General features: G+C 38.1%; 1 protein-coding gene across 5 annotated transcripts in view; it reads right to left on the reverse strand.

Annotated features, from left to right (window-relative positions):
* The window catches only part of LOC105146454 (cell adhesion molecule Dscam2), a 93,332-nt gene that overhangs the window by 2,049 nt on the left and 67,076 nt on the right, over positions 1–24,207 (reverse strand). For 3 of the 5 annotated variants that reach the window (XM_087406017.1, XM_087406016.1, XM_087406019.1), the window contains exons 13-26: positions 17,920–18,039; positions 14,728–14,904; positions 13,834–13,981; positions 12,510–12,811; positions 8,115–8,263; positions 7,767–7,921; positions 6,192–6,373; positions 4,951–5,247; positions 3,977–4,273; positions 3,465–3,600; positions 3,267–3,394; positions 2,194–2,622; positions 1,564–1,848; positions 2–288 (exon numbers count right to left, since the gene is read on the reverse strand). In XM_087406017.1, coding sequence (XP_087262143.1) covers positions 2–288; positions 1,564–1,848; positions 2,194–2,622; positions 3,267–3,394; positions 3,465–3,600; positions 3,977–4,273; positions 4,951–5,247; positions 6,192–6,373; positions 7,767–7,921; positions 8,115–8,263; positions 12,510–12,811; positions 13,834–13,981; positions 14,728–14,904; positions 17,920–18,039 — 3,092 coding nt within the window. Of the gene's footprint in view, position 1; positions 289–1,563; positions 1,849–2,193; positions 2,623–3,266; positions 3,395–3,464; positions 3,601–3,976; positions 4,274–4,950; positions 5,248–6,191; positions 6,374–7,766; positions 7,922–8,114; positions 8,264–12,509; positions 12,812–13,833; positions 13,982–14,727; positions 14,905–17,919; positions 18,040–23,208; positions 23,605–24,207 lie in introns of all 5 variants that reach the window. The other 2 variants (XM_087406018.1, XM_011056733.2) reach the window with 2 other exon arrangements.

Raw genomic sequence — 24,207 nt, forward strand, 5'->3', positions numbered from 1 at the left:
CTTGAGCACCTTGCAGCATCGTTTCGCTACGCTCGTAGAAGAACGCCTGTCTCATGGGGTTCGCCGAAAGATTTTCCTGCTCGGGCAGATTGAAGGTGGCATACGGATAAATGTCTTCCGAATACTCGGGTATTCGTTCCAGGGCGCTCACCTCGCGACAAGGTGACTGTTGTCCTGGTTTTCTCACGGTCGCGTAGTACTGTTCCCTCTGTTCCATGTTGTGCTTGTTATCCAGGGCCGCTTGCGTTTGCGAGCTCGGGTCGTTCGCGCCGCCGGATCCTTCTGGATCTGAAAACGACATACTCGAGTTAGCAGATCATAGACATATATGTATATATATATAGATTACGCCTTATGGGAGCTTGCGTGAGATTGAAGGATAACTATATTCCTCTTTTCATCAGCCTCAGGCATGCTATCCTCGTCGCAGAGGAAAAATAGAGAAGGTTTAAGAGCAGGAGTAACAAAGATAGTTTGCCTATGCATATGTTTTCTTTCTCTTTCTGATCACGACCTGCAGTTTTTTTTACAAAAGTGCTCAGTCTATGTATATAATGTCCATTTCTATCATGAAAATTAACTTTAATCTTGGTTTAATTTACTCTCTATCTTTTTTTCAATTTTCAGAAAGAGATAAAAAGTAAACAATAAGTTAATTTAGGTCGTTAGATGAATAAATCAAATAAATATAGAAAGTCCAATTCGGTGGAAGCTGAAACTTGATGCGTAATAATATTTTTATATATAAATTTTAAAAGTAAATTGTTTACTTTAAGTATTAAAGGCACACTTGTTCAAGTCCTTTAATATCTTTAATATTTAAAAAATAAGTAAATTACTGTGTTAAATTGGCTAGTTAGATTTCTAATGAGAAAAGTATGTAGAAAAAGTAATTATGATGCTCGACAAATAAAATTCTCATTGTTAAATAAATCTAATAACGCAAAAAGAAATCACTTCTAAAGTATTTAAGAAAGCATGAAAGTTACAAAACGCAGACACTGAATACACGTATGAGAAAGATATAAAATTCCATCGTTGTGTAAATTGAGCGCATTCTCTCGTGAATAGAAAAAAGCCGCTTACACAGACTGTTACAGACGATATCAAGAAACTGTGGTAACTCGAATAAGTACGAGTGAGCGTATTTCTTGAATGATTTATGCAAAGGGAGATATTCTCGTTTCAGTAGACCGTCGTCTATCTGGAGCAACGTCCCGGCTACGTGATTCGTTTATGAAGTTTTTAATTAAACCAAACGCTCGCGGCGGATATCGTGGACTGCTGTTGTTGACATTGTACCTGATATCGAGGGTAGTTGACGAAAAAATAAAACATCTAGACTGTCCCATCCCCCATCCCCTTGTTCCAATTCACGGCGGAATCGTTACAATGTGTACCAAGTGGAATACGCGAAAATAAACGGCAGCCGACAGATTTTTTTTACAACATGGAAAACTGCATCCCGTACAGCAGGAGCTCGTGTTCGCTGGTTTCGCTTGCTCGGGGCATACGCGCTCGCGACGTAAATTAATAGAGCGGACTTCGACAGCTCATACTCACGTGTCTTGAGGCAAAAGCACACTCCGGCGATCGCCAGCATGACAGCGAGAACAGAGATGACGCTGGGCGCCAAAACGTGCGCGTCGAGATACAGCGGAGTGTTCTCGCTCTCCTGCGGATGATCCTCGTGCAAACGGTTGTTTCCGTTCGATGACAGCGTACTGAACAAGTACTCGGCCTGGGTGGAACCGGCGTTGTTATAAGCCGTCACGCGAAGCTCATAGCTGGTGCCGCTCTCCAAATCTACGATGGGGAATTTCGACTGTGGTGGCACGTTGTTGGACACTGCAATACGTTACCGATAAAATCTGATTAATTATTGACATTCGAGTATATTGATAATATAATTGATGGGTGCTTAAAACAATCACGAGAGCATTTTTCCAATATTTTCTAGATGTCAATATTTCTATATTAATATAAAATAATTAATGTTAATAATATTGTATGAATGACACTGCGATTAATACGTGTACACGAGAAATGAATACTGTCAGCATTTCTCACAGAAATTTTCTAGATATCGATTTTAGAATTAATTCGGCATGATCAACGTTACGCTCGCGACAATTATCGGTCCTCTCTTCTTCATTTCGTCATCAACTTTCCGTAAGTGTTACAGGTTCTTACCGAGCAGCCAATCCCCGGGCAGCCTCCTATACTCCACGACAAAGTAGGTCAACGGGCATCCGCCGTCCTGCCAGGCCGCCAATTCTAGAATAACGAACGTCTGATTCGGCCTAACGAAGTGATGCTTCGGTGGCGGAACCGGCTTTGAGCCGTTGGTCTTCGCCGTCTGTATGTCACTCGCGCTGCCGCTTCCGATCCTGTTGAACGCCGCTAGCGTGAACTGGTATCGCGTGCCGCACTGCAAACCCTCAAGGAGATGCGTGCTCTCTCGTCGGTCTAGCATGACCTCTTCCCATTCAGCAAATTCCCGACGATAAGCTAGGAGAAATCCCTTAATAGGCGCGCCACCGTTGTCGCCCTGCTTCCATTGTAGCTGGATAGCGTCGGTCGTCGTGCCGGTCGCCAACAGAGTCGGCGACGTCGGCGGCACTATGCATAAAGTTTACCAATTAGAACTTAGCTCGAGAGTCGGCGAAACACCATCCGACATTCGCTCTTCGAGTGAGAGATACGTCTCTCGCTTTTGCTTCTCTCGCGCATGAATAAGAATTCGTAGGAGTTATCCTGTAAGACTCTCTCTCGCACGAACTTGTGTGCGCAGTTTGAGTCTTAGCATGAGTACCTTTAATCAAGATTACATAATACGTTTAGTCGAAATTATAATTCTAATATTTATTAAGTTATAATAAAGCTCTAAAGCTCAGGTTACATTTCTGTTAGGAAGTTGTTATAACGCTTTCTTTATAAACGGCATTTACAACGAGGTATCATGCGTAAAACTTAAAGCTCCCTTAAGAATTGGACCAATCACAGTGATCGAATGTGAGGAAAATCGATTATGACTGGTAAATTTCTTACAGTTTAAGGTTTAAAACTCAAGTTTTACATCTTATTGTAGACGCCGCTTTAGAAAGATTCCAACGTAACTTTAAATCGAATTATCTTCGCGAGGTGAAGACGTTACTTTCGCAGTGGAAAAAAATTTCGCAAAATTTCACACACAATGAACGCGCTTATCACGTTTGAGAGTCTGACTAGCGGCGGTCTTAATGATTTCACTTGCGCCGACCTACCCTGTATATGCAGCGTGTATGTAATTTCGTCCGTGCCAAGCGAATTCTTCGCGTGACAGGAATAATTGTCTTCATGACTTCTCTGCACGTTTCTCAAAGTTAAGGTATTGTCTGGCCCCACGTCGGATCTGGAAAACTCGTCCCGTGAAACATACATTCCACCACCATGTTTGCGCTACGCGTTTTGATCGCACTTACTTTTGTTGCAGTTTCATGTCAGCACGTCGCCACTCGACGCTCGGCCGAGGATCGCCGACGACGAGGCAAGCCATATTAACGTCTACTCGCCACGGTACCACGATGGGCACACCGTATGATATTATAGCAGCTGGAACTAATTAAAGGACCCTCGTTACGAGTTTCTATTCACGCCATTTATGCTCCGTTATATCTCCCCCCGCAAATGTGGGTATTATCGAAAAGTCACAAATACCATGCTTACGTTCGTTATCGATCGTGGAGCATGCTATACGTCAAAGAGCATTTTCCTTTATGGAATATGGACCATCCTTCCTATGAAGCTGTACACCCTCTCCCCCCCCCCCCATATAATATTCGATGCGCGTTTCAGCAGTTGTATAGTGTTCTCGGAACTCGACAAAAATGAAAAGTTATATCGATACGTTCACGGAGCATCCAACACGATAGAATTTTACGGTAAAAGCGAGGAATTTTTCAATATTCTCTCAATCCCTCGAAGAGCAACTTACCGGTGGTGCTGGGTTGAAGCTTGATGACGGGAGTGCTGGAACCCTGACCGACCTTAGTCGACGCAGTCACCCACGCCTCGTAGGTCTCGTGCTGCTTCAATCCGGTTACCTCGTGATGCAGATTCTGCGCTGGTAGAATGCTTTTGGTGATCTTCACCTCCTGGCCCTGTTCCAACACGCGGATATAGACGGTGTACTGAATGAGCAACCCGTTCGGCCGTCGCGGCGGCAACCAAGATATCACGACGGCGTTCTCACCGCTGACCACCGCCTTTACGCGTTCCGGTGCGTCGGGAACTGTCGGCAGAATGCCATTCTTTAGTCGTCAATGACTTATAGCAAGGAAAAGCTTCAAAAGAGAGTAAGAATTATCCTGTAAGACTTGCTGCCGTATGCGAGTTAATTTGTGCACTGAAAAAAGAGTCAGGTAAAATATCTACCAAATGAGTGAAATAATCAATGTAACCAAAATTAATTTTACTCTTCTATAATATTTAATAAGTATTATCAGACACAAACATAATAATATGATTAACTATCTGAAAGTACTTGGTAACATATTTACAAAAGTAAAATTATTTTTGATTATATTAACCAAATTGATTGGAATTATTTTACAGAGTATTTAGTAATTATTATTAAACTCTTTTTTTTCAATGTGCATAATTGCAGCTTGAACCTTAGAAATAGCCTTAATCGAGATTATGTAATACATTTAATCGAAATTATAATTCTTAAATTTCTAAAATAGAATAGCTCGCAGCATATATTACGTAACATTTACATTAAACATAAAATGTATTTATAAAAGAACCCCATAGATTATTGACCTGTTCCAACTTTGTTTGAAACTTCTGAAACGTTCGGGAAATATTAAATATACTATAAATATACTCTCTCAAATAAACCGAATCACACCGAAAATAAGCTATAAATTATACAACAATATCAAAAAGTAATCTAAGTGGTATTACCGGTTTCGCCGGTGGTGCAAGACACAGGACTGCTCGCGACACCGTCTCCGGCCCTGGTATATGCGAGTACCTGCACCGTGTAGTTGGTATACGGGCTGAGGGAATGCAGAACCGTACTGAGAGCATGACTGACTTTCGTTTCCCTGCTGGTCTGCGAGTCCGAGGCGGCTTCATACAGCAGCTTGTACCCCAGCACGACCCCGTGAACTTTGTCAGAAGGCGGTGGTTTCCAGGTCACCTGGATGTTCTGACCATTCAGTGCGGCGCAAGCTACATTCTGCGGTGGCGCACTTGGAACTATGTCAAATCGGTACCGTAAATCGCTGTAGCGTTATTACTCCTTTGACGTGTCGAAAAATGTGGTTTCGAGTTTATGTTATTGGTTATCGCCCGCAGACTCGCAGAACTCGCAGTGACTCACGAGATTGGGAGACAGGTGTTTCGAAAATTATAAAAAAATTGTTTACAGGATTATATAATGTCAGAAATGTTTATTTGTGTTTTTTTCTAATAATATGTAAAATCATTTATATAAATTAATTAATATTATTATTTACTTTATTTTAATTCTTTTTTCGCGGCTTAGAATATGATTTGCAGTTTACATTTCTGCATTACAAATTAATTAATATAACGGATACAGTTAATTTGAGAATAATTATGAAAATTTATTTTTATGTATCTATTTCCTTTTGTAATTAGTTAAAATTTTTGTATAGGAAAATACAAATTTGGCCAATTTTGTGAGCTAAATATATTTAAAATTTAATCAAAACTATGTTACAAAGAAAATTATAAGAAAAAAGAATCTCGATTGCAAAAATTATGATTTAGGTTAAAACAGAATTCAATCTGACAGAATTTAGGTAATCATAAAACAAAAAAATTCAACCAAAATTATTATTGTCAATGTTGACTTTTGTAGCAATTTAGTTTGAGTTGCGTAAAAGCTCGTTCCATAACCCAATATCGTTACGCAAATGATTGCCGTTGTTGAACGTTATGCATTATATATCGTATTGAATGTTTGTGGATCAATATGGTATATGTGACAAACTTTAAATTACGATATTAATTTGTGATATGAAACTTGATCTCATCATTTGCATTTCTCAATTACATTTAGCTCGCAATCAAAATGCAAAGAGACTACCTCAAAGCGGCACACCGTAATTGCTTTGTTTAACGTGCCAGATATTTTTATTAACACAAAATCCCACGATAAACGAAAACTCACTCACCGTCCTCGAATGTGTGCGCCGTCACAGGATCGGATCCTGGGCCATCTCCTTTGCTATTGAACGCCTTTACTACTATGCTATATTGGGTATATTTTCGTAGACCCGTCAGCCTGTAATCGTGCGAGCCGTCCCCATTTCCTGTGATCCCTACTCGCGTCGTGTTCGTCAATTGATCATCTCCTCTGAAATAAAGCCGCGAAACCACGATTCGTTGAAGCGAAAAAAGATAACGCGAAGAGAAGCACGAAGACGATCGACACAGCACTGAAGTCTATGTGTCAACCGCGCGAATAGGAAGTGTGTCAAGAAGAGAAACCATTAAATTGGTTTGTAAATAATCGATTGGAAAAGTTTTATTTTTAGAAGAGAGGAAGACAGAATCTCCCGTTCTTATAACTTTTAAATTGTATAGAGACTCTTGTTGTTAGGTGTTAGCTGAACGACTTCTAGTGACAAAAGTTAACAGAGTAACAAACAGACAGAGTACGCATTAAAATATATAAACCATCTTTTCTTCTCTTATACATCCTATTGTTCGCAAAGTTGGTGCTGTCTAAGAACGGGAAATCCTTGGCACGAAAGTCGCCGTCGCCAAAGTTTACCGGAAATTGTCCTTATCGTGCGCATTTATTACGTTCCGCCGTCCGATTCAAATATAATGGAGGTAGTAACAATCTCAAAATTCAATGGAATATAACTATGGAGACTCGGACAAAAGGTATTTTAAGAATTTCTGGTACTTTCTCTCTTTCTGCGCGACCGGACTATCAAAGTATGATCCAATTATTCTGATATAAAATATCACAGCGCAAATATTACCATGTCTAATTTAAAAAGTTTCATTGCGAACGATTTTTGTCATGACAGTTTTTCTTTCTCAATAAAAGGATAAATTTGGTTTTTAGACAAAAAAATTTTGGAATCTAATTTAAAAAAAGAACAAAGTTTATTATCTAAGTCATAAATCGTGTTATCATTGTTATAAAAAAAATGTTATTTTAATAATAATAATAATAATAATGATAATAATAGTACTGATAACTTTTGACATCAAAATGACGAGAGATAACTTATATCCTTATAGAAATCCAATTCTAATCAACTTGACATTAAAAGGTAATAATTATAAATTTCTATAAATAAACTCTTATAACTTACACGAGACATAAGCCAATTTCTTATATAAATAAATTATGCTATAAATATATATATGAATATCATCAACAATTTTATAATTAATAATTTTATTAGAAAGTAAATACGTCTAAAATTATCTATCTCGCCGTATCTCGCGAAAATAATACGTATAAAGATTATCACAGCGAATTTTCTTTCTGAAACGCGTCTTCCTCACGTCGCTTCAGTTTTCACCGTAAAATATTTTCTCGCAAAATCAATATTACCGAAGATATAACGTGTCGCGCGATTTAAACTCGGTTATATGAATTTGCTGCGTATCCCTCCGTGCGAATGGAGAGATCATCACGATCGTTGTTCAGGGCTTTGGGCTCGAAGTGATGGACGCTAAACGCCGCAAACTACTGTAGTTCAAGAGCGGTAAGCAGATAACGATACCCGAGATTGGTGTAGCCGATGGTGTATCCGAGTAGTTCGCCGTTCCACAGGGATCGATCCGGCGGTTGCCACGTGATCTTGAGCTGCTGCGGGCCCAGGGGCTCCACGGAGACGTGCCTGGGCGGTCCACCGGGTACTTCACCGTCCGTTTGTACCTGTTTCGAAAATTTCGAGACGCCCCCAACGGCGTACGTAAAAAAAAAAACAATCCGTCTGACGTTAACGCAACGTTATTAATAATGACTTCGTGATAATGTGAAAGTTTTTTTTTTTTCTTTCGATCATGCTTTGTGTGTGTTTCTTTTTTTTTTTTCTATTCTTTGTCTTTCGACAATGTTTGATACTGACATGAAGGATGTCGCTTGGCGCTGATGTTCCAAGATGATTTTCCGCAAGCACTCGAAAGTGGTAGGTAGTCGCGGGTTTTAGGGGCGATACCCGAGCGACCGTGTTGTCTCCGGCTACCAGCTTCTGCGTGTTGTGCTCATGCCACACGTCTTTCCAGCAAAAGGCAACAACGCTTAGAAGGATGCAGTACGATCTCTTAAGCGTAATCGCGAGACGAGTCTCGCGAGGCGAGATGTATCTCCTCCGCGAAAATTCTCCGGACGTTCCGACGCGACCGATTACGCGACGGTATGATTAACTCGTACAACGCGTACGTTCTGATCGATAAACCTATTTCGTTTCTCCGCGATGTGAGAGTTTGTAGTTTAACAGTTGCCCGCAAAGACGGATCGTATGTGATGAGTGGACGGATCGATCAAGCGAATGACATTTTAATGGAGGATGAGAGCCGTACAAACTCGTGCAAAGATAACTGGCAATAAATATCAGACGTACATACAATGACGATTCAGTTGGAAATTAATTCGAAGCTATTACTCGCAACGGAAGCGCGAGATCTCGGAGAGATGTAGATTATCTCTAGTTTTAATCTGTAATTTAGAGATGCGCGCAACTTTAGAGATCTAATACGCGCGCGGACATTAAAATAATTCATTCGCAATATTGAGATAATACGTAATACATATATTTTGCGAGGTACATTATACGAAAGGACATATCGGGGGCGAGTATTTATCATCGTTTCGCCGGTATCCTCGGCAATCTCGATCCTCGCGAGACTCGATTTTGGTAAGAGCGATAATAATTCTCGACGGTGCTTGCCTCAAGAACATGTTTTATGCGCGTTAACACCACGACGCTTCCATGTCCCTTCGTGCGTTAAGTTCGATAATTTAACACCCGGCGGGGAGACTCGAGTCGATTAGGCGTAAATGAGGACATCCAAAGTTAACGAGCGGCCAGGGCAAGGGGCGTTTCAAAGAGAAGTTTGTGGCATGAAAATAGGGCGAGTGAGTGGGGAGGTGGCCCCCGGTAGTCGAGGGAGAGGTTTGTAAAACAAAGACGCGGAGAAGGAAGATTCGCAAACGACTTTACAGAAAACTTTGTCTTGGCTGTCGCAACGAAAACCGCCAACGTCGGAAATGCCGGCTACGTATATATATGCTTCGGAAAATAAAGCGCTTCCTCTATACTTTATCTCCATAAAAGAAACTTCGACAACGCACGATCATGCGAATTTAATAATTTAATAGTTTTAATTTGCAAATTTAAAAAAGGCCGTTGAAAAAGAGACACGAAATTCGTCGAGATTTAAATAATATCGCTTATTGCTACAATAATGATAAAGAGCTCGAAATTTGTTGTCATTTTAGACATGCTTTAGTTATGCTTACAGAAAAGGATAAAAACGTAGTAAAGAAAAAAGTAAGAACGTAGATACTTTAACGGAGCATACTCTTTTATTCCTCTGTATAATCAGTAATCACCCCGAAATTACATTTCAAAATTAACTTTCAAAATTTTAATAATTCGAAACATTCAAATTCATTTTCTGATAAACTTCGTTTTTAGAATCATTTCATTTTGAATCATTCAATTATGTTTGATCATTAGCAAATTGGCGATCAATTTAATTGTAATGACATTATTTAAGCTTCATTTTATGATTGCATTTCAAATTCGGCAGTAAATAGCATATATTTTATGCAATTGAAAGATATATATATATATATATATAGAGTTTACAAAATGAAAATATTATTATTATTACTAGGCACTAAAATCTAGCCTCAATTATATTGGGGCTTTTCATGTAGCAGAAATCTTATTATGTTAATTTTTTTTTAAATTGTACCGTTATTGTATCAAACGAACGATATGAATTAATACATTTTCATGCCGAAGAAAGATCAAAATATCTTCTGTGAAACGCTAGCAAGTTTGCCCGCGATAGAAACGGAATGTTTAACGGCGCAGGATCCTTTTCCAAACGAATTGATCAATGAGAAACGTAAATCGTGTTCCTTTGAACGCAAACACATGAAAGAGAACGTCAAAGAACGGAGCTGCTCTTGCGGGCATGCGTATTACATGGTTGTACGAATCGCGAACGAATTCGCGGCGCTATTATATAGAATCAACTCAACGTGAGTTTACAAGGGACACAGCGATGTAATTACCATTGCTCTTGACAGCCGCAGCTCATGCGACTGCACGTTACGTTGCACGCGTGCATCTTGGAGCGACGTTACAAAACAGCACATTACGAGGGAAAATATTCAGTTTGCATTTACTAGAGTTTATACTCCGTAGAACACGAAACGTTTAGATAAAATGTTAAATTATCTAATAAAAATGCTAAGCAAAAACGTTAAATATATTCTTCATTAAATAATCGAATGAATTATTATGCATTAGTATATAATTCTCTTAATACATTTCATTAGTATTTATTATTCCTGATATTATCGCAAACAAGATATTTTTAAACGTATACCCATACAGGATTAAATGCAATCTGTGATACTGAAATGGAAATAATATTTACATACACGTCAATTTATTTTACATTTTTTAAATTAATCAATTTCTAAAATATATACATAACGCGATATCTGTCAATGTTTCAGGAAGCATATCGTATTCATCCTACGATTTTCCATATATATGAAAAATTATTTTTCGCGTACATTTTATTCTAAAATTACTGCTTTGAGTGGCTCGGAAATTAGACAGTTTAATACTTCGTCATAGACATTCACCGGGTGAGATACACATATTCCGGGATTGAGTTATTATTTACTAATGAGATACACATTATGTTATTCGTGTTAATGGAATTTCGAGCGTTTCGAACGTGGCGTTTGTTTAAATATCGGCTGACGGGCGGGTTCGCCGATAAAACGGGAGAAAACAGGCGGGGTCGGATAAAAGCCATGAAATAAATCCAAAATAAATGTAGCGCCTAAAATCCTAAAACGAATATAGCGGGAGACGTGGAGCAACGTGAAGGGATAAATGATTAATGATTCCCCGCGAGATGGCAAAAGCCACAGCGTTGTTCCCGAATACGAATGGAATACTTTTACCGAAGACATCGTAGTGTTAACTTTAACGTTGCGATATGATATTCCGCGCCGAATGATAGAAATGCCAAGCGCACTGTGAAACACGCGCGTATATACATATAATGACGATGGATCGAGAATGTAATGGGGCGCAATAAACCGTACACTGTACATCGATATTTCTTCCTCTTTTTTTTTTCTCTTTCTCTCTTCAAACTATCGGTCGAGCAAGCACAAAAAAATGTGGTGTTATTTTCACCAATATGCATTGCTTTAACGCGTTATTTACATCAGCCGTTGGGATTAATCGCGTATGCCAACAGTAAATAGGAAATTAAACAAACGTTTTTAATCTCTTCCATATTTACGCGCATCCACGCATAAACTATTGATCGGGGAACTAGATCAGAACGTGGAAATTAAAATCGGAATTTTTTTATTGTTGTAAATTTGTAAAAGCGTAGAAAGTATCTCGATTTCGGCGCATTCACCGCCACATCATTTAGACGCGAATGCGTTTTCTTAGAGAATTGTACGATTTGCATAAGGCAATTTTATTTTTCGCTTAATTCACATTTATATTCGCTGTTTATACATTATAATGTAAATTAAATAAAAATAAAGAATATTATTTGCACGCAAACGTGTGACGTAGCTTGAAAAGAAATGCGATATTACTTGGTTCCGGCAAAGTAACATTGTCGTAACTATCGCAGGTTCGAGAAAATCTACATTAAAATTTTTATATCCATTTGAAACATTAAGACTTTAGTACCCTCCATTATTTTAATCATATAGTCAACCATGAGTTTTTATATTGAAATTTGTGTCATACAATTTTGAAATGTCTCTATTATTTTTATCATAATTAATCATAAACTTTTGGCATCAAAACTATGGCAATCTATTTCCAATGTCTAATTTTAATTGTTTCTATACGTTTTTTAATTATAATTGATATCTTGTCCAATTATAATTGATATCCTAATTGATGAAATGAAAAGCTTAAATGTCAATTTAAAAATTATACCTAATTTATAGAAACTATTCTACTTTATTATTTTATTTAGAAATATTTTTTTATTATTATTTTATTATTTTATTTTATTTAGAAACAATTTAATTTATTTATTGTAATTTAGAAACAATATTCTATTCTAACAATAAACTTGATTTATACATGATGTGGCAGTCAATGTGCCGTCGGTGTCATCGGCCAGGAACGTAACGATCTATAACGAGATGCTCTCGACTTTCGATCGATAGGGACCGAAGGTTTGCGCGCGTACGCCGAAAAAGGTAAAACGAAAGGAGAAATAGTCTGTACCTTGCGCCTCCTTGTACTGCACGATGTAATTGGTGATGGGCGAGCTGACGTGGCTCGCGTCCCGATCGGTCGCCGGCGAGGACCAGGCCAGCAGGATCGACCGGCTGCCCTGCTCGGCCACGTGCAGATTGCGTGGGAAATCGGGTGGCTCCTGCACGAGCAAGTGGATCATCGCTTTGTCGCGACCATACGCATTCGCGGCGACGCAGACGTAGTCACCGCGGTCCATGTGGCTCGCCTGGATGATCCGCAGCTCGGTGGTGACACGTCCTGACGCGTCCGCCGTATTGTCTACCGCGTATCTGGACCAGAGAGCAAAGCGGTTACGCGATTAATCGATATGCGGCGATCTCGCGGCGAGAGAGAGGCTCGAGTTTGAAATTTCTGTAAGAATTACGCTAAATTATATTTATTGCGCTTAATTATAAGGTGGATTAATTATGAAGAGGGATAATCTGCTGATTACTTCGTCTATCGTCGTAAGGAATTTCGTCAAATATTCTACAGCGAGATGTCGGTCAAGGATATTACTTTTAATAGATGAAATTAGAAGGGATTTCCAGAATCTCTCGACGGATGTTATTTCATTGTGATAACAAATTAATTCTTATTTCGCCATCAAAATAGCAATGTTACACCGGTAAACTGCACTTTCCCAGGGATAGACTACTTTGCTTTAGCGATAAATTAACGAGTCCACGAATCCTTTTACGAACAAATTTGCTTGGTACAATTTCCTCGTTATTAACAAAATAGGTTTTGAGGTAATATCAAATAATTGGTTATGGTAGCGAAGTTTGGTCATTTTCACATCGAATATATAATAGCGGCGATGGTTTACTGCGGCAATAGAAGTCTTTTACTCTATATATACGTATAATGGTTTAAAAATGGAATTTGTGTGTTTTGTTATGTAAAATGCATTATAGGTACTTGGAATAGTCTAACAATTACAGATAGACTTGTAACATGTGAAAAGTTGAAATAATTTGTAAAATCCATTTTAAATACAGAATATATACATATATATTTGTTATATTTACAAATAAGCTGCTGCCGCTTAATGTAGTTGTATAGTTTCAATATATATTATTCGTTTTAATGTATAAAATAGAATTCTAAATACGTATAGTTATTCAAACAGATTTCGTATCTAAAGAGGATTCTACGAATAACGAATTTAGTTTGTTTTCGATTTGAACGTTTCGTGAATTTAATGTACGATGATAAGGTAGCGTTAGAATGGTACTTCCGTCAAACGGTATGCGCATTTCAAACCTGTGAGCTTTCACGCGAAAGACGCATAATTAATTCCAATACGAACCTAACGTCGTAATTAGGATCGATCTTGCTGTCACGAACACGCCAACTAAGATCAAGAGGCGCGTCTCCCTCGGCCTCGCAGCGCAATATTACGCTCTCTCCTCGTCGCACTGATTCCTGTCTCGTCCTTACTGTTACCTGGGGGCCCGCTGTAGTGAAAAGTGAGAATTTTTCATGAAAAAAATTTCGCACGGCACTCACGGCACGCACAATAAACATCAAACGCAAGACAAGACAATAAAAGCAATTTTCGCTATAACTCACAAATGTACCTTTTTGTAATTATAAACGAGCGATTCAATTTTGTTTGCGTCGAAATCGCACGGCCAATCTACAGTACTTTGTTGAATGCTCGTTTATTTCGTAGCCAGAAAAAAAAAAGATCAATTATCGACGCATGATGCTATTCCGAATAGCGCGTGTGTTTGTGCATGCCGTGTGTGTAACCTCTCACAGAGAGGATTTCATGCAGTGATGCGAAGCAATTATCCAGTGACGAATATTGTAGTAATGCTATTGAATTTCCGGCGGACATGCCCGTGTGTGTGCAAATTCAAATTAACAAATTTATTAAATTCATGACTGTTGCATTACATATCGCCGTCTACATATGAATATCATATAATAACAAATTAAATTCCTGCTGCTCTCTCCATTAAATCTCCAAAGATAATTTCAAAGAGAGAGAGAGAGAGAGAGAGAGAGAGAGAGAGAGAGAATTTTTTATATAAATTTACGACACTTTTTCGTCTAATGTTCACAGCGGCGGCTGTAAATAACTACCCAGTTTCGATCACTTCGCATGATCCAGCGCGACCCAAACCAAATCCCGGATACTATCTTGGATCTAGGATCCAGACGGCGACGGTAACTCTAGGTTTCGTGAATATTTTACCATGAACCGTTAGCCGAATGAGCTTGCTGAGGCCAGGCCCGATGCCGTTGCTCGCCTGGCATAGATAGAATCCGGCGTGATCCCGCGATACCCGCGGGATCACCAGGGATCCGTTTCTGGCCACCCCGGCGCCCTCCGTGCCGTATCCAAGCTCTCTGTAGTCACCCGGAGTTTCACCTAAATGTGCAAGGATACATCTTTACGTTTCTGCATAATAGACATGTTCGCGGAAAATTACTACCATACGTTGAACTCCATGGGCTTCTTGTAAAGTCCATTCTACATATAATTGCATAAGTTATAAGTTGTAAGAATTGATATGAATAGAATATTCGACTGTGATTAGTCAATTCTTACAACTACAATCACTTAGATCCATAGTCCGTTCTTAATCTCAAGAAAATCTCGCAAGCATCGTCTTAAGATTTAATACGGTTCTCTGATTGGTTTACGATATCTCGAGCACTAGCTTAAGACCATCTCGAATCTTGAACAACGTCTATGAATTCTATCCTAACAATCACGACTTGATAAAATACATCTTAAAGTATTTAAAATGCAAAATACAAAATATTGACAATCTTAATATTTAATTACTAAATACAAAATATTTTCAATCTTTCGATTTGAAATGCAATATTTTTAGACTTTTAAATTGAAAGTATTTTGTATTTCGTATTTTAAATACTTTAAGAAGATGTATTTTCTGCTTACAACTACGTTTACGCAATTCTAGGATAAACTTTCATGGAAGAGCATAAATTAAAATTTGTTGGTATTTTATTTTCCAGCTTTAATTGGACGATGCCATCCGTCTGCCATGATGATAAACATTTTTATTTCGAGTTGACACTACTGATATATTTATTTTCTGGGACTTCTCTTTATTCTTTCCATTTTATTCTATTCTGTTCTAGTGCCATATTAAAAATAAAGTACATTGTGAAGTTTATATTTTACTGTTTTATTTGTGGAATTTTCACTTCTCACGCATCCTTAGTTATTGTACAACAAAAAGTCGCTGTACAACGTGTTTATATTTTATATCGGTAGATATTCTAGACTCATCAGAAACTAAAATAAAGAAAAGAATCAGATATTTCAGGAGGAAAGATCTTCATGAATGCGCGTGATAGATAACAAAATCTTATTCTTCGCGTAATTTCAGGTAAACTTTACTTTAACAGCGTTTTGATTTGGAGGCATACTCAACTGCTAGAATATTTAATTTTCAAACTTTATAGACTGTAAAAAAATAACGTTAAGTTTTACCGGAGGAAAAATTATTTCCCAGCTCACGGCATGAAGTATCACCTTGTTTACGCCTTATTACAAAACATCCTGTTGTATACCAATTTAAATGCCAAGAAATAACGCGGAAAAAGTTCTTTAAACGCGCGAGATGTTCTATAAACGCATTTCTGAATACATGAATGTCTAAATGATTTGAAAACATAACGCGTCGAAGGCTAAATACGAGTACACGAAGCGTATGCTTGGGAATCTCTTTCCTCGTAGACCTTTCCTTATTCGCTTATTCTATCTTTTCATAAATAAACGAACGGGCGGAAGATGTATCAAAGTATATACCACCCACATAACTTCAAACGGTAAAGATTTACTTCGCGAGAGCTTCTCCCGTGCAAGGTAAACCAAACATTTTGAAAGCGCCGCTTTTGAGTAATCAGTCTTTTCGCAGGAGTCTTCCGAGAAATTATGTCTCGAAACTCTTACGGCAGCATTCTCGTCTCTCGTCGGCGGCATTCTCGACCGATGCAAATTGCGTTTGTGCACTCGACCTAGTGGCAGGTAGTTACAATATTACACAAGGTTTAATAAAACCACGATGCTCCGTTCTACGCTGTTCGCAACTAATATGAATCGTGACAGGACGTGACGTACCGAAACGTCTTTCCCCGACATAGCGCTTTCTTTTTTCACGTTCGATACTACTGTCTGCATGGCGTACATCGCTCGACAGCGCGTTGGATCGATGCTTCCCCGACATCCTTCACGAGATACATAGTGAATGATGAAAAACACAAATATCCACACGGGATATCTCGTCTTTTTTTTTTTTGCAACAACTTTGAGATACGTATTCGGACGATGGAGAGAACTTTTTACGGATTAATATTTGAGTAACGAGAACGCTTAACGTGTATCAGAATGTAACGCATAACATGCGGTAGGAACGTTTATGTACGTATAATACGATTACACAACTAACTCACTGAAAGCATTTTACAGACAAATGTGTACTAGTTTTCCAGCTGTGGTTAATTAAAATTAATAAAAATATTCTGGAATTTGATAACAATCTCGTCACTGCGACGTAACTGCGCATTGAGCCAAGACACACAAAAGAGCTTTTTTGCAAACTGACGTAGCCGCCGACGTAGGAACGATTTGGCTCGCGAAAATACAATCAGACTAAACAGCGAAGGATGCATTCCGCGCCAAAACGAAGTTGAAATTTAGGAGGAAAAATAGAGAGGAAATAGAAGAAAAGTCTCTGGCGAAAGTACGTCATATCAAATCTGCACGCTCAGCGAATTGACGGAATTAATTATACAGTTCTATCCATAGAACTTTTATCTATAGATAGGACTTATTTCTGACTACGGACTGGATACCCGTCCGTGGAGACGACCGACGATTCAGCGAAATTCGTGATTGATTACTGTTTCCCGAGCGTCCTTTTTTTTCCCGTCGACACTTTCGCCGTCGTAACTTAAATGAAAATTACGTAATGCTCGTGCAAACAAAGTTCTCGCTTAATCGACAGGAGATTATTAGAAAATGTAATAATATCTACGTCATATCTCACTTTGAAGTTAGTTCAGAATAAATAATCGATCAAGTCAATGTAAATTTTTGAAAAAATGCATTTTCGAATATATACGTTAAAAATGATTTGTGATGTAAATATTTCATTTATATTTGTAGATTATTTATAATACAGATAAAACGTCAGAAAATTAACTGTTCCAGTTTCTATTAAAAAATTGAGAGTCTTCTTCTATTAAGAATATCCGTTTTATACTTAAGAGAGATCAGGTGCGAATGAGCGTTCTCATTTCTCGCGCCACGTCGGAGACGTAATACATCTCTCGGCTAACGTAGCTGAGAACGGAGGTACAGGGAGGAGAGTTATCTCCGAGATCCCACCTTTAAGGAGTCGTGACTTACCGATAGATTGCTTCCAAGTCACAGTCGGAATGGGGAATCCTTCGGCCTGACAGGCGATGGAGACGCCGTGACCTACAACTGCGTTCTGGTCGATAGGTTCCACGGTCCACCTCGGAGGTACTAAAAATACGAACCAATTGGCTTAGAACTCTTCCAGTCGCTCGAATTCGTATCCGCCAGAATTTTTACGCGATGCCCCCTCGTTTCCGTCACCGTTCATCTCGTTTCTTCTTAGGAACTCGCAACGACACGACGCCGTAAAATTTAAAACACGGCCATTAAATCGATAATGACTCGTCGAGGACATTTGCGAGACACGTCGCAGTCGCGCCCGTGCACGTTACAAAGATTCTACATTTCTATAATTAATGATAATGGCTAAAAACAAGAACAGGGTACATCGATATGTAATCATTGCTATATTACAAATTTATTACAAATTCCTTTTGATTTAATTTGCAGAATATTGAGAGTAATACGCAATTTATCCCGCGTTATCCCGTTATTTCCTAAAGATAATATCATGTAAAACCGTCAAACGATATCGATTTTCATTTCACAGCCCCGCCACGATTTTATCTTTTATCAATTCGGTCTAAAAATATATATGATATGACAGGTTATTTATTTGAACAGTCATTCCCTATATACATTCAAATATTGGATCGATACTTTACTGCGATATAAACGGTGACGAATACGAATGGCAATGACTAAATTAATGTTTACCTAATGTGTTAATAATTGTGTAATGCATGCATCTCTTTCTTTCAACTAGATTATATACTTACACAATTTGCTGAAAATTGTAACAGTGTTATATACTACGGAATCCATTAAGACTACGACTAAATTACTTGAATTGACGATGTTATGTATATATGTTATGTATAAAAATAAACGAGAATGGATTTTGCCGCAATTATCTACTTTTAATTTTATTAGGAATTCAAGCAATGTTAAATATATCAAGGAAACAAAATTTAGGATATTTAGTTAAGAAAATAATAGAAAGTAAAGGACATGCATCTTTAATAATAGTAATAATAATAATAATAATAATAATAATAATAATAATAATAATAATAGAGAGAGAGAAAGAGAGAGAAATTATTACTACATCTACATAAAAAAAATTCTCTAATTAAATAACCTACATAAATTATAGACTATATGATGAAAATGGGAAATATAAATAGGAATAAGAGGTATCTGAATAAAAGAAAAAACTGTCCGTTTAAAATACATGAGAGTAGTTTAGTATAAATTGAAGTATATAAATATATGTCGAGAAAATATAATATACACATAATATAGTACGAATATATGAAACGTAATATCATGCAAAAAATGCAAAGTTGGTCATTATCATAAGGAACGTAACAACGCAAGCACCATTCCAAGTAAACAGAGCCGTAAGACGGATGTAATATAAAATGCTTCCAGACAACGACAAACGCAAACGATACCGTGGCAATGTACCGTAATGATACCGAAAATAGAAAGACACGTAGTATAAGGAGGAATATCACTTTTACATTCTTCCATCGTCATTCCAAGTCGCTCTCGCAGAAAAGGGGAGAGGGGGGAGGGGAAATTGTAACCAGAAACAGGTTAACTACGCGAATGCATGCTTATGCACACCCGTATCATAGACAATTGTTGCATTACATTAGCACAACGTCTCGAATATCAACTCGCTACGATACTCTACCTAATACATTCGCGGAAACGTCCTTTAAAAAATCTGAACACACGTGAATAATAATACTTCTACGCTCAAGACTGAAATATTTCAATTTCGAGGTCTACATCGATTTCAGCGATGCTGCTTGCGGTAAACGTACGGAATATAGGGAATGATATATCAAGAGTCAATACATTTTATATTGGGCCTTACCGGCATACCGGATCAACGGACTCTGGAATAGGCCGTGTGTGCTACTGTTGAATTACTTTGCATATCGAAAGATATGCACTCTCGTTAAAATTCGCAAATAGAACCGTTCCTGTTCTAATAACGATCTCGTGAAAATCTATAATTATCTCTCGCTGACGAGCATGCAAACAAGTAAAGTCGGCGATACATCTGTCGTCTATCACGATTTATCTGTCCAAGCATTTCTTGCCTGTGCGTGATCCTCGATTTCCAATGGCAAACGAAAATTCTATCGAGCTATCCTCGAAGACAAACGAAAGAAATCGGGATATGGCGGCATCATGCCAGGTATTGTTTTCGATAGCGCGACTACGATTTCAGAATTATCGAATTTCCTTTCTCTGTTGTTACCTTTCAATCTCACCTTTATGCACTTAAAAAAAAAAAATTATTTTTAACAATTATTCATTAATTGGAGGACAATTAATGGGCAATTTTCACCAAATTGCTTCTTTCGAACTGGATGCATCGAATGTGAAAACAAAATACGTAAGTAGTACAACCAGACAAAATACGTAAGTAGTACAACCAGACGAAATACGTAAGTAGTACAACCAGACTGGAGACGTACGTATCCAGCGAGTAGTAACGAACTTGGTATGGCCGCGTGCAAATAGAGCAACCAGACATACGTAGTACATCGGCGCGTAAGTAACAAACATACTTCATATAATATATGGTAACGTGCAAATAATACGACCTGCAGACATATACATATAATATGCCGACACGTAAGTAGTAGTAACAGAAATACAAAGTAAAAAATATTTTCTATTTTTTGATATTAAAATCGATCCACTCAAGTCCTTATTAAAATTTGTAACATATTTGAATGTCAATTTAATATAATATAATTATATTATTTGAATATTTTGTATTAAATTGATATTCAATATTTTTTAATGTCAAAATAACGCAATATGAGTAAAGGAACAAATAATATAAAAATAAAAATAATGTAATATAAAAATTTTTAAATGTAAAATCTAATAGATGAATAAATTAATAAATTAATGTTGATTTAATGAAGAAAATAATATCAATTCAATAACATAAATATTAATTTTATTGAAAAATATGCTTTCACAGTTTGTTTACAAATTGTGTCAATTTTATGTTTCTAGTAGTTATATTTTTTTACAATAACATTTGTGTTACTTTCTAATATATTCATCTTGCGCTAAATTACCACAAAGACTTGAGTGAACTATTTAAAACACGTGAAATGTATATTTTTAAAACAAAATTTTGAATTGTGTACTTGAGACGACCGAATGCAAGCAGTACGATCAGAGATACAAGTAATAGTACAGAATATTTCAATGAAATAGAAAAAGGATAGAATCAGAGATACAAGTAATACATATATCCGGGCATAAATTGAATAGGATATATATAACGCGATCAAATCGAAATAATACGAAAAATATCAGTGCATGTAAGAATGCGCTGAAACGGATATACATACGTATGTGCGAAGATATACATACGTATGTGCTGATCGTAAGCCGTGGCGGCAAAGGTATTACAGTATCATGAAACTGAAAAGTGCAGTATACTGCACTTGGTACTCCGTTGCACGATGAACACAAAGTGAACTCGAAAGGACATTGAACGTGGAACTTACGTTCCATTTGGCAAATATTACGAAAGTCTGGTGTGTACCCTATAATATGACTGCAGTACTTTCAAAGAACATATAAACATAATAGACCGAGAAATTCGATTGTAAAAGATTCGCATCGATGCTGGCAGGATGTTTAAAATTTTATCTATTAATTTATTGCTTTATATTACTTTACCTCGAAATTTGTTAAATATTCACAATTGCAACGTCAAATTAAATCATTAACTTTAATTCTTTTTATTATTTTATGGAATAGCCAATTACCATTGTTACTTACTCCTTTGATGTTTATTCTTGAAAAATTGTAGCACATTCGTCCTCCAATTTGTTACGCGCGTATAACTTCTGTCGAGGTTAAGGGATCGTATTTCGCTTTGAGGAAATTCCTTTGCCGCGCGACAGTCGCTGGAAAATCTTTAATGGCTTTCAGATGTCGAAAACCTAGCGATCTCGTCGTATTTTATACGCATTAGGAACAGGCGCCATTACGTGCCGTAATATGTGGGTCCGTATAACGAAATGTACGAATCTTTTGATATCCTATAGAATTTGAGTCGAAATGGATAGGAATAATATATTGCTCTCTAGCGAATGTGAGACCGCTAAGAACTAAATCCGGCGAAACCCCATTAACATATATACCCATAAATTAATCCTCAAAGTTATTCTGGATATCGCATTGCGATCGGTAACCGACTGACTGTTTTTCTTGACTTTATAAAAAAGTCAGATGATTAAGTTTTTTTTAGATTCAAATAGAATTGTTTCTCGTGTATATTAAATATTTTCTTTATAAAATAAACGAGTAATAATAATCCCAACAAAATTGTATTCTATTATGTCGCTCACAATTAACACTATTATTGTGAGCACGAAATGTGAACCATAGTTTGAAATATTTTGTTGAAATAGCTACTCTGTTTTAAAATATCTGTATACCTAAATAAAGTATATTGAAATATATCCCTGATTGTACCTATCGAGAATTTTAAACATTTTTTTATAAAAGTATATTCTCAACATGAATCGATTTTTATACATTTTAAGCTTTACGCGCAATTTCAAATGGCTTAAGACTCTTATAAATATTGATAAAACTTTACTTTTTGTACTGACAAAAGTGAAATAAATTTTTAAGATTCATCCAACTTACGCTACCAAAGGAGAAATTTTTTCAGAGAAACGAAGAATGGTGTTTTAAATTGGCGAAATCAGATACTAACATATAAGATTACGATCCGGCGAACAGGGACTCGTATCGCAGTCCCTTCTCTAGGGATGTCATCAACGGCTCGGAAAAGTCGTCCGAGTAACCCGGAACACAGGAGCGGATTAAATAAAAAAACGAAAACCGAATCTTGCTCGACGTTTCTTCGAATTCTGCGCTGTGATACGAACTGTATATCTGCCTTGTATATACATATATATATGTATATATGTATATGCGTATACATACACGCGTATACACACCTATACACAAGAAAAGTGGGACAAAGGTACGAGAAAAAGAAAGAGAGAGAGAGAGAGAGAGAGAAAAAAACAGAGAGAGAAAAAAGGAGAGATAGATTGATAGATAGATAGGTAGGTAGATAGATAGAGAGATAAATAAACAGAAAAATAGAGAGAAAGATGGGGAAATAGCGAAAAAGGAAGGTTCTTATTTGTGGACGCTTTATGTACACAGTTTTCTTACGACTACGTCAGTTTTTCTCGGGACACCAACCAGCGACTGATAGGCTGGTCGAGTGCTCGGCCAGGCCAGCGACGTTGCTGATCTGACACGTGTAGTTGCCGCTGTGGCTAGCGCTGACGCTATTTATCGTCAGGATGCTGGAAAACGGCGGATAGTCGCTTATCTGTATGCCGTTGCTGGTTTCGACGGTAGCGGCGGCGGCAGCGGCGACGGCGGCGGCGGCGGCGGCGGCGGCGGCGGCGGCGACGGTCTGGACCGACGACACCGATGTACCACCGTCGCTCGATCCGACCTGAATTGGTTTCTCGTCCATCAACCACGTGATGTTGAACGGCTGGTCACCCTGGCTCGTCGTACACATAAGCTGTGTTCGCTGCCCCTCCATCACACCGTCTCCGAAAAAAAATGGCGAGATCCGCGGCGGAACTATAAACGTTACGTTGTGACATGATAATGGAGAGTATGCACCTCTGGTCTTGCGCTGCCCGGCGTTTTACCGCGCCTTAGGGCGCGTCATCGATCGACGATTTTGCATCTTTCGGACCGCGTCTTGTGCACACGCACAATTGATTTGCAATTTACGGAAAGAGAGGGGGGGGGACACGATAATGCATGCAACGTTACCATAAGTGGGGGACCATATGTAACAACCGTAAGTCATCCTCCCTTATTTTTCGTCGTATTGGCTAAGTAATATTTTACCTGTTAACGCATCGCAGCACGATTCGATTAGATGAGATTTCGTCGTCGAAATAACGAGGGCAAAATCATGCGGCTTGCACGTATATCTTACGCAACGTCGCGTTGGTTTATTCTTCCAGCTCGATGACGATCCGCAAGGACGCGTGTAGGAGTAATCCCCCCGGCAGTAACATCACGGAAACTCGATAAACTCGCCCCCCATTTATTCCGATCCCATTCCGCCGCGTGATTTCCCTTCCCCCCCCCTCCCCCCCTCACGCGGGAAGGACAGGTGCAACGCGACGCGCGACGGTTCCTTCCTCGCACCGCGTACCGCGTGCGTGCAGG

Source organism: Acromyrmex echinatior, chromosome 4, assembly GCF_024713525.1.
Source record: "Acromyrmex echinatior isolate Ae372 chromosome 4, ASM2471352v2, whole genome shotgun sequence".
In the NCBI taxonomy this organism is placed as follows: domain Eukaryota; kingdom Metazoa; phylum Arthropoda; class Insecta; order Hymenoptera; family Formicidae; genus Acromyrmex; species Acromyrmex echinatior.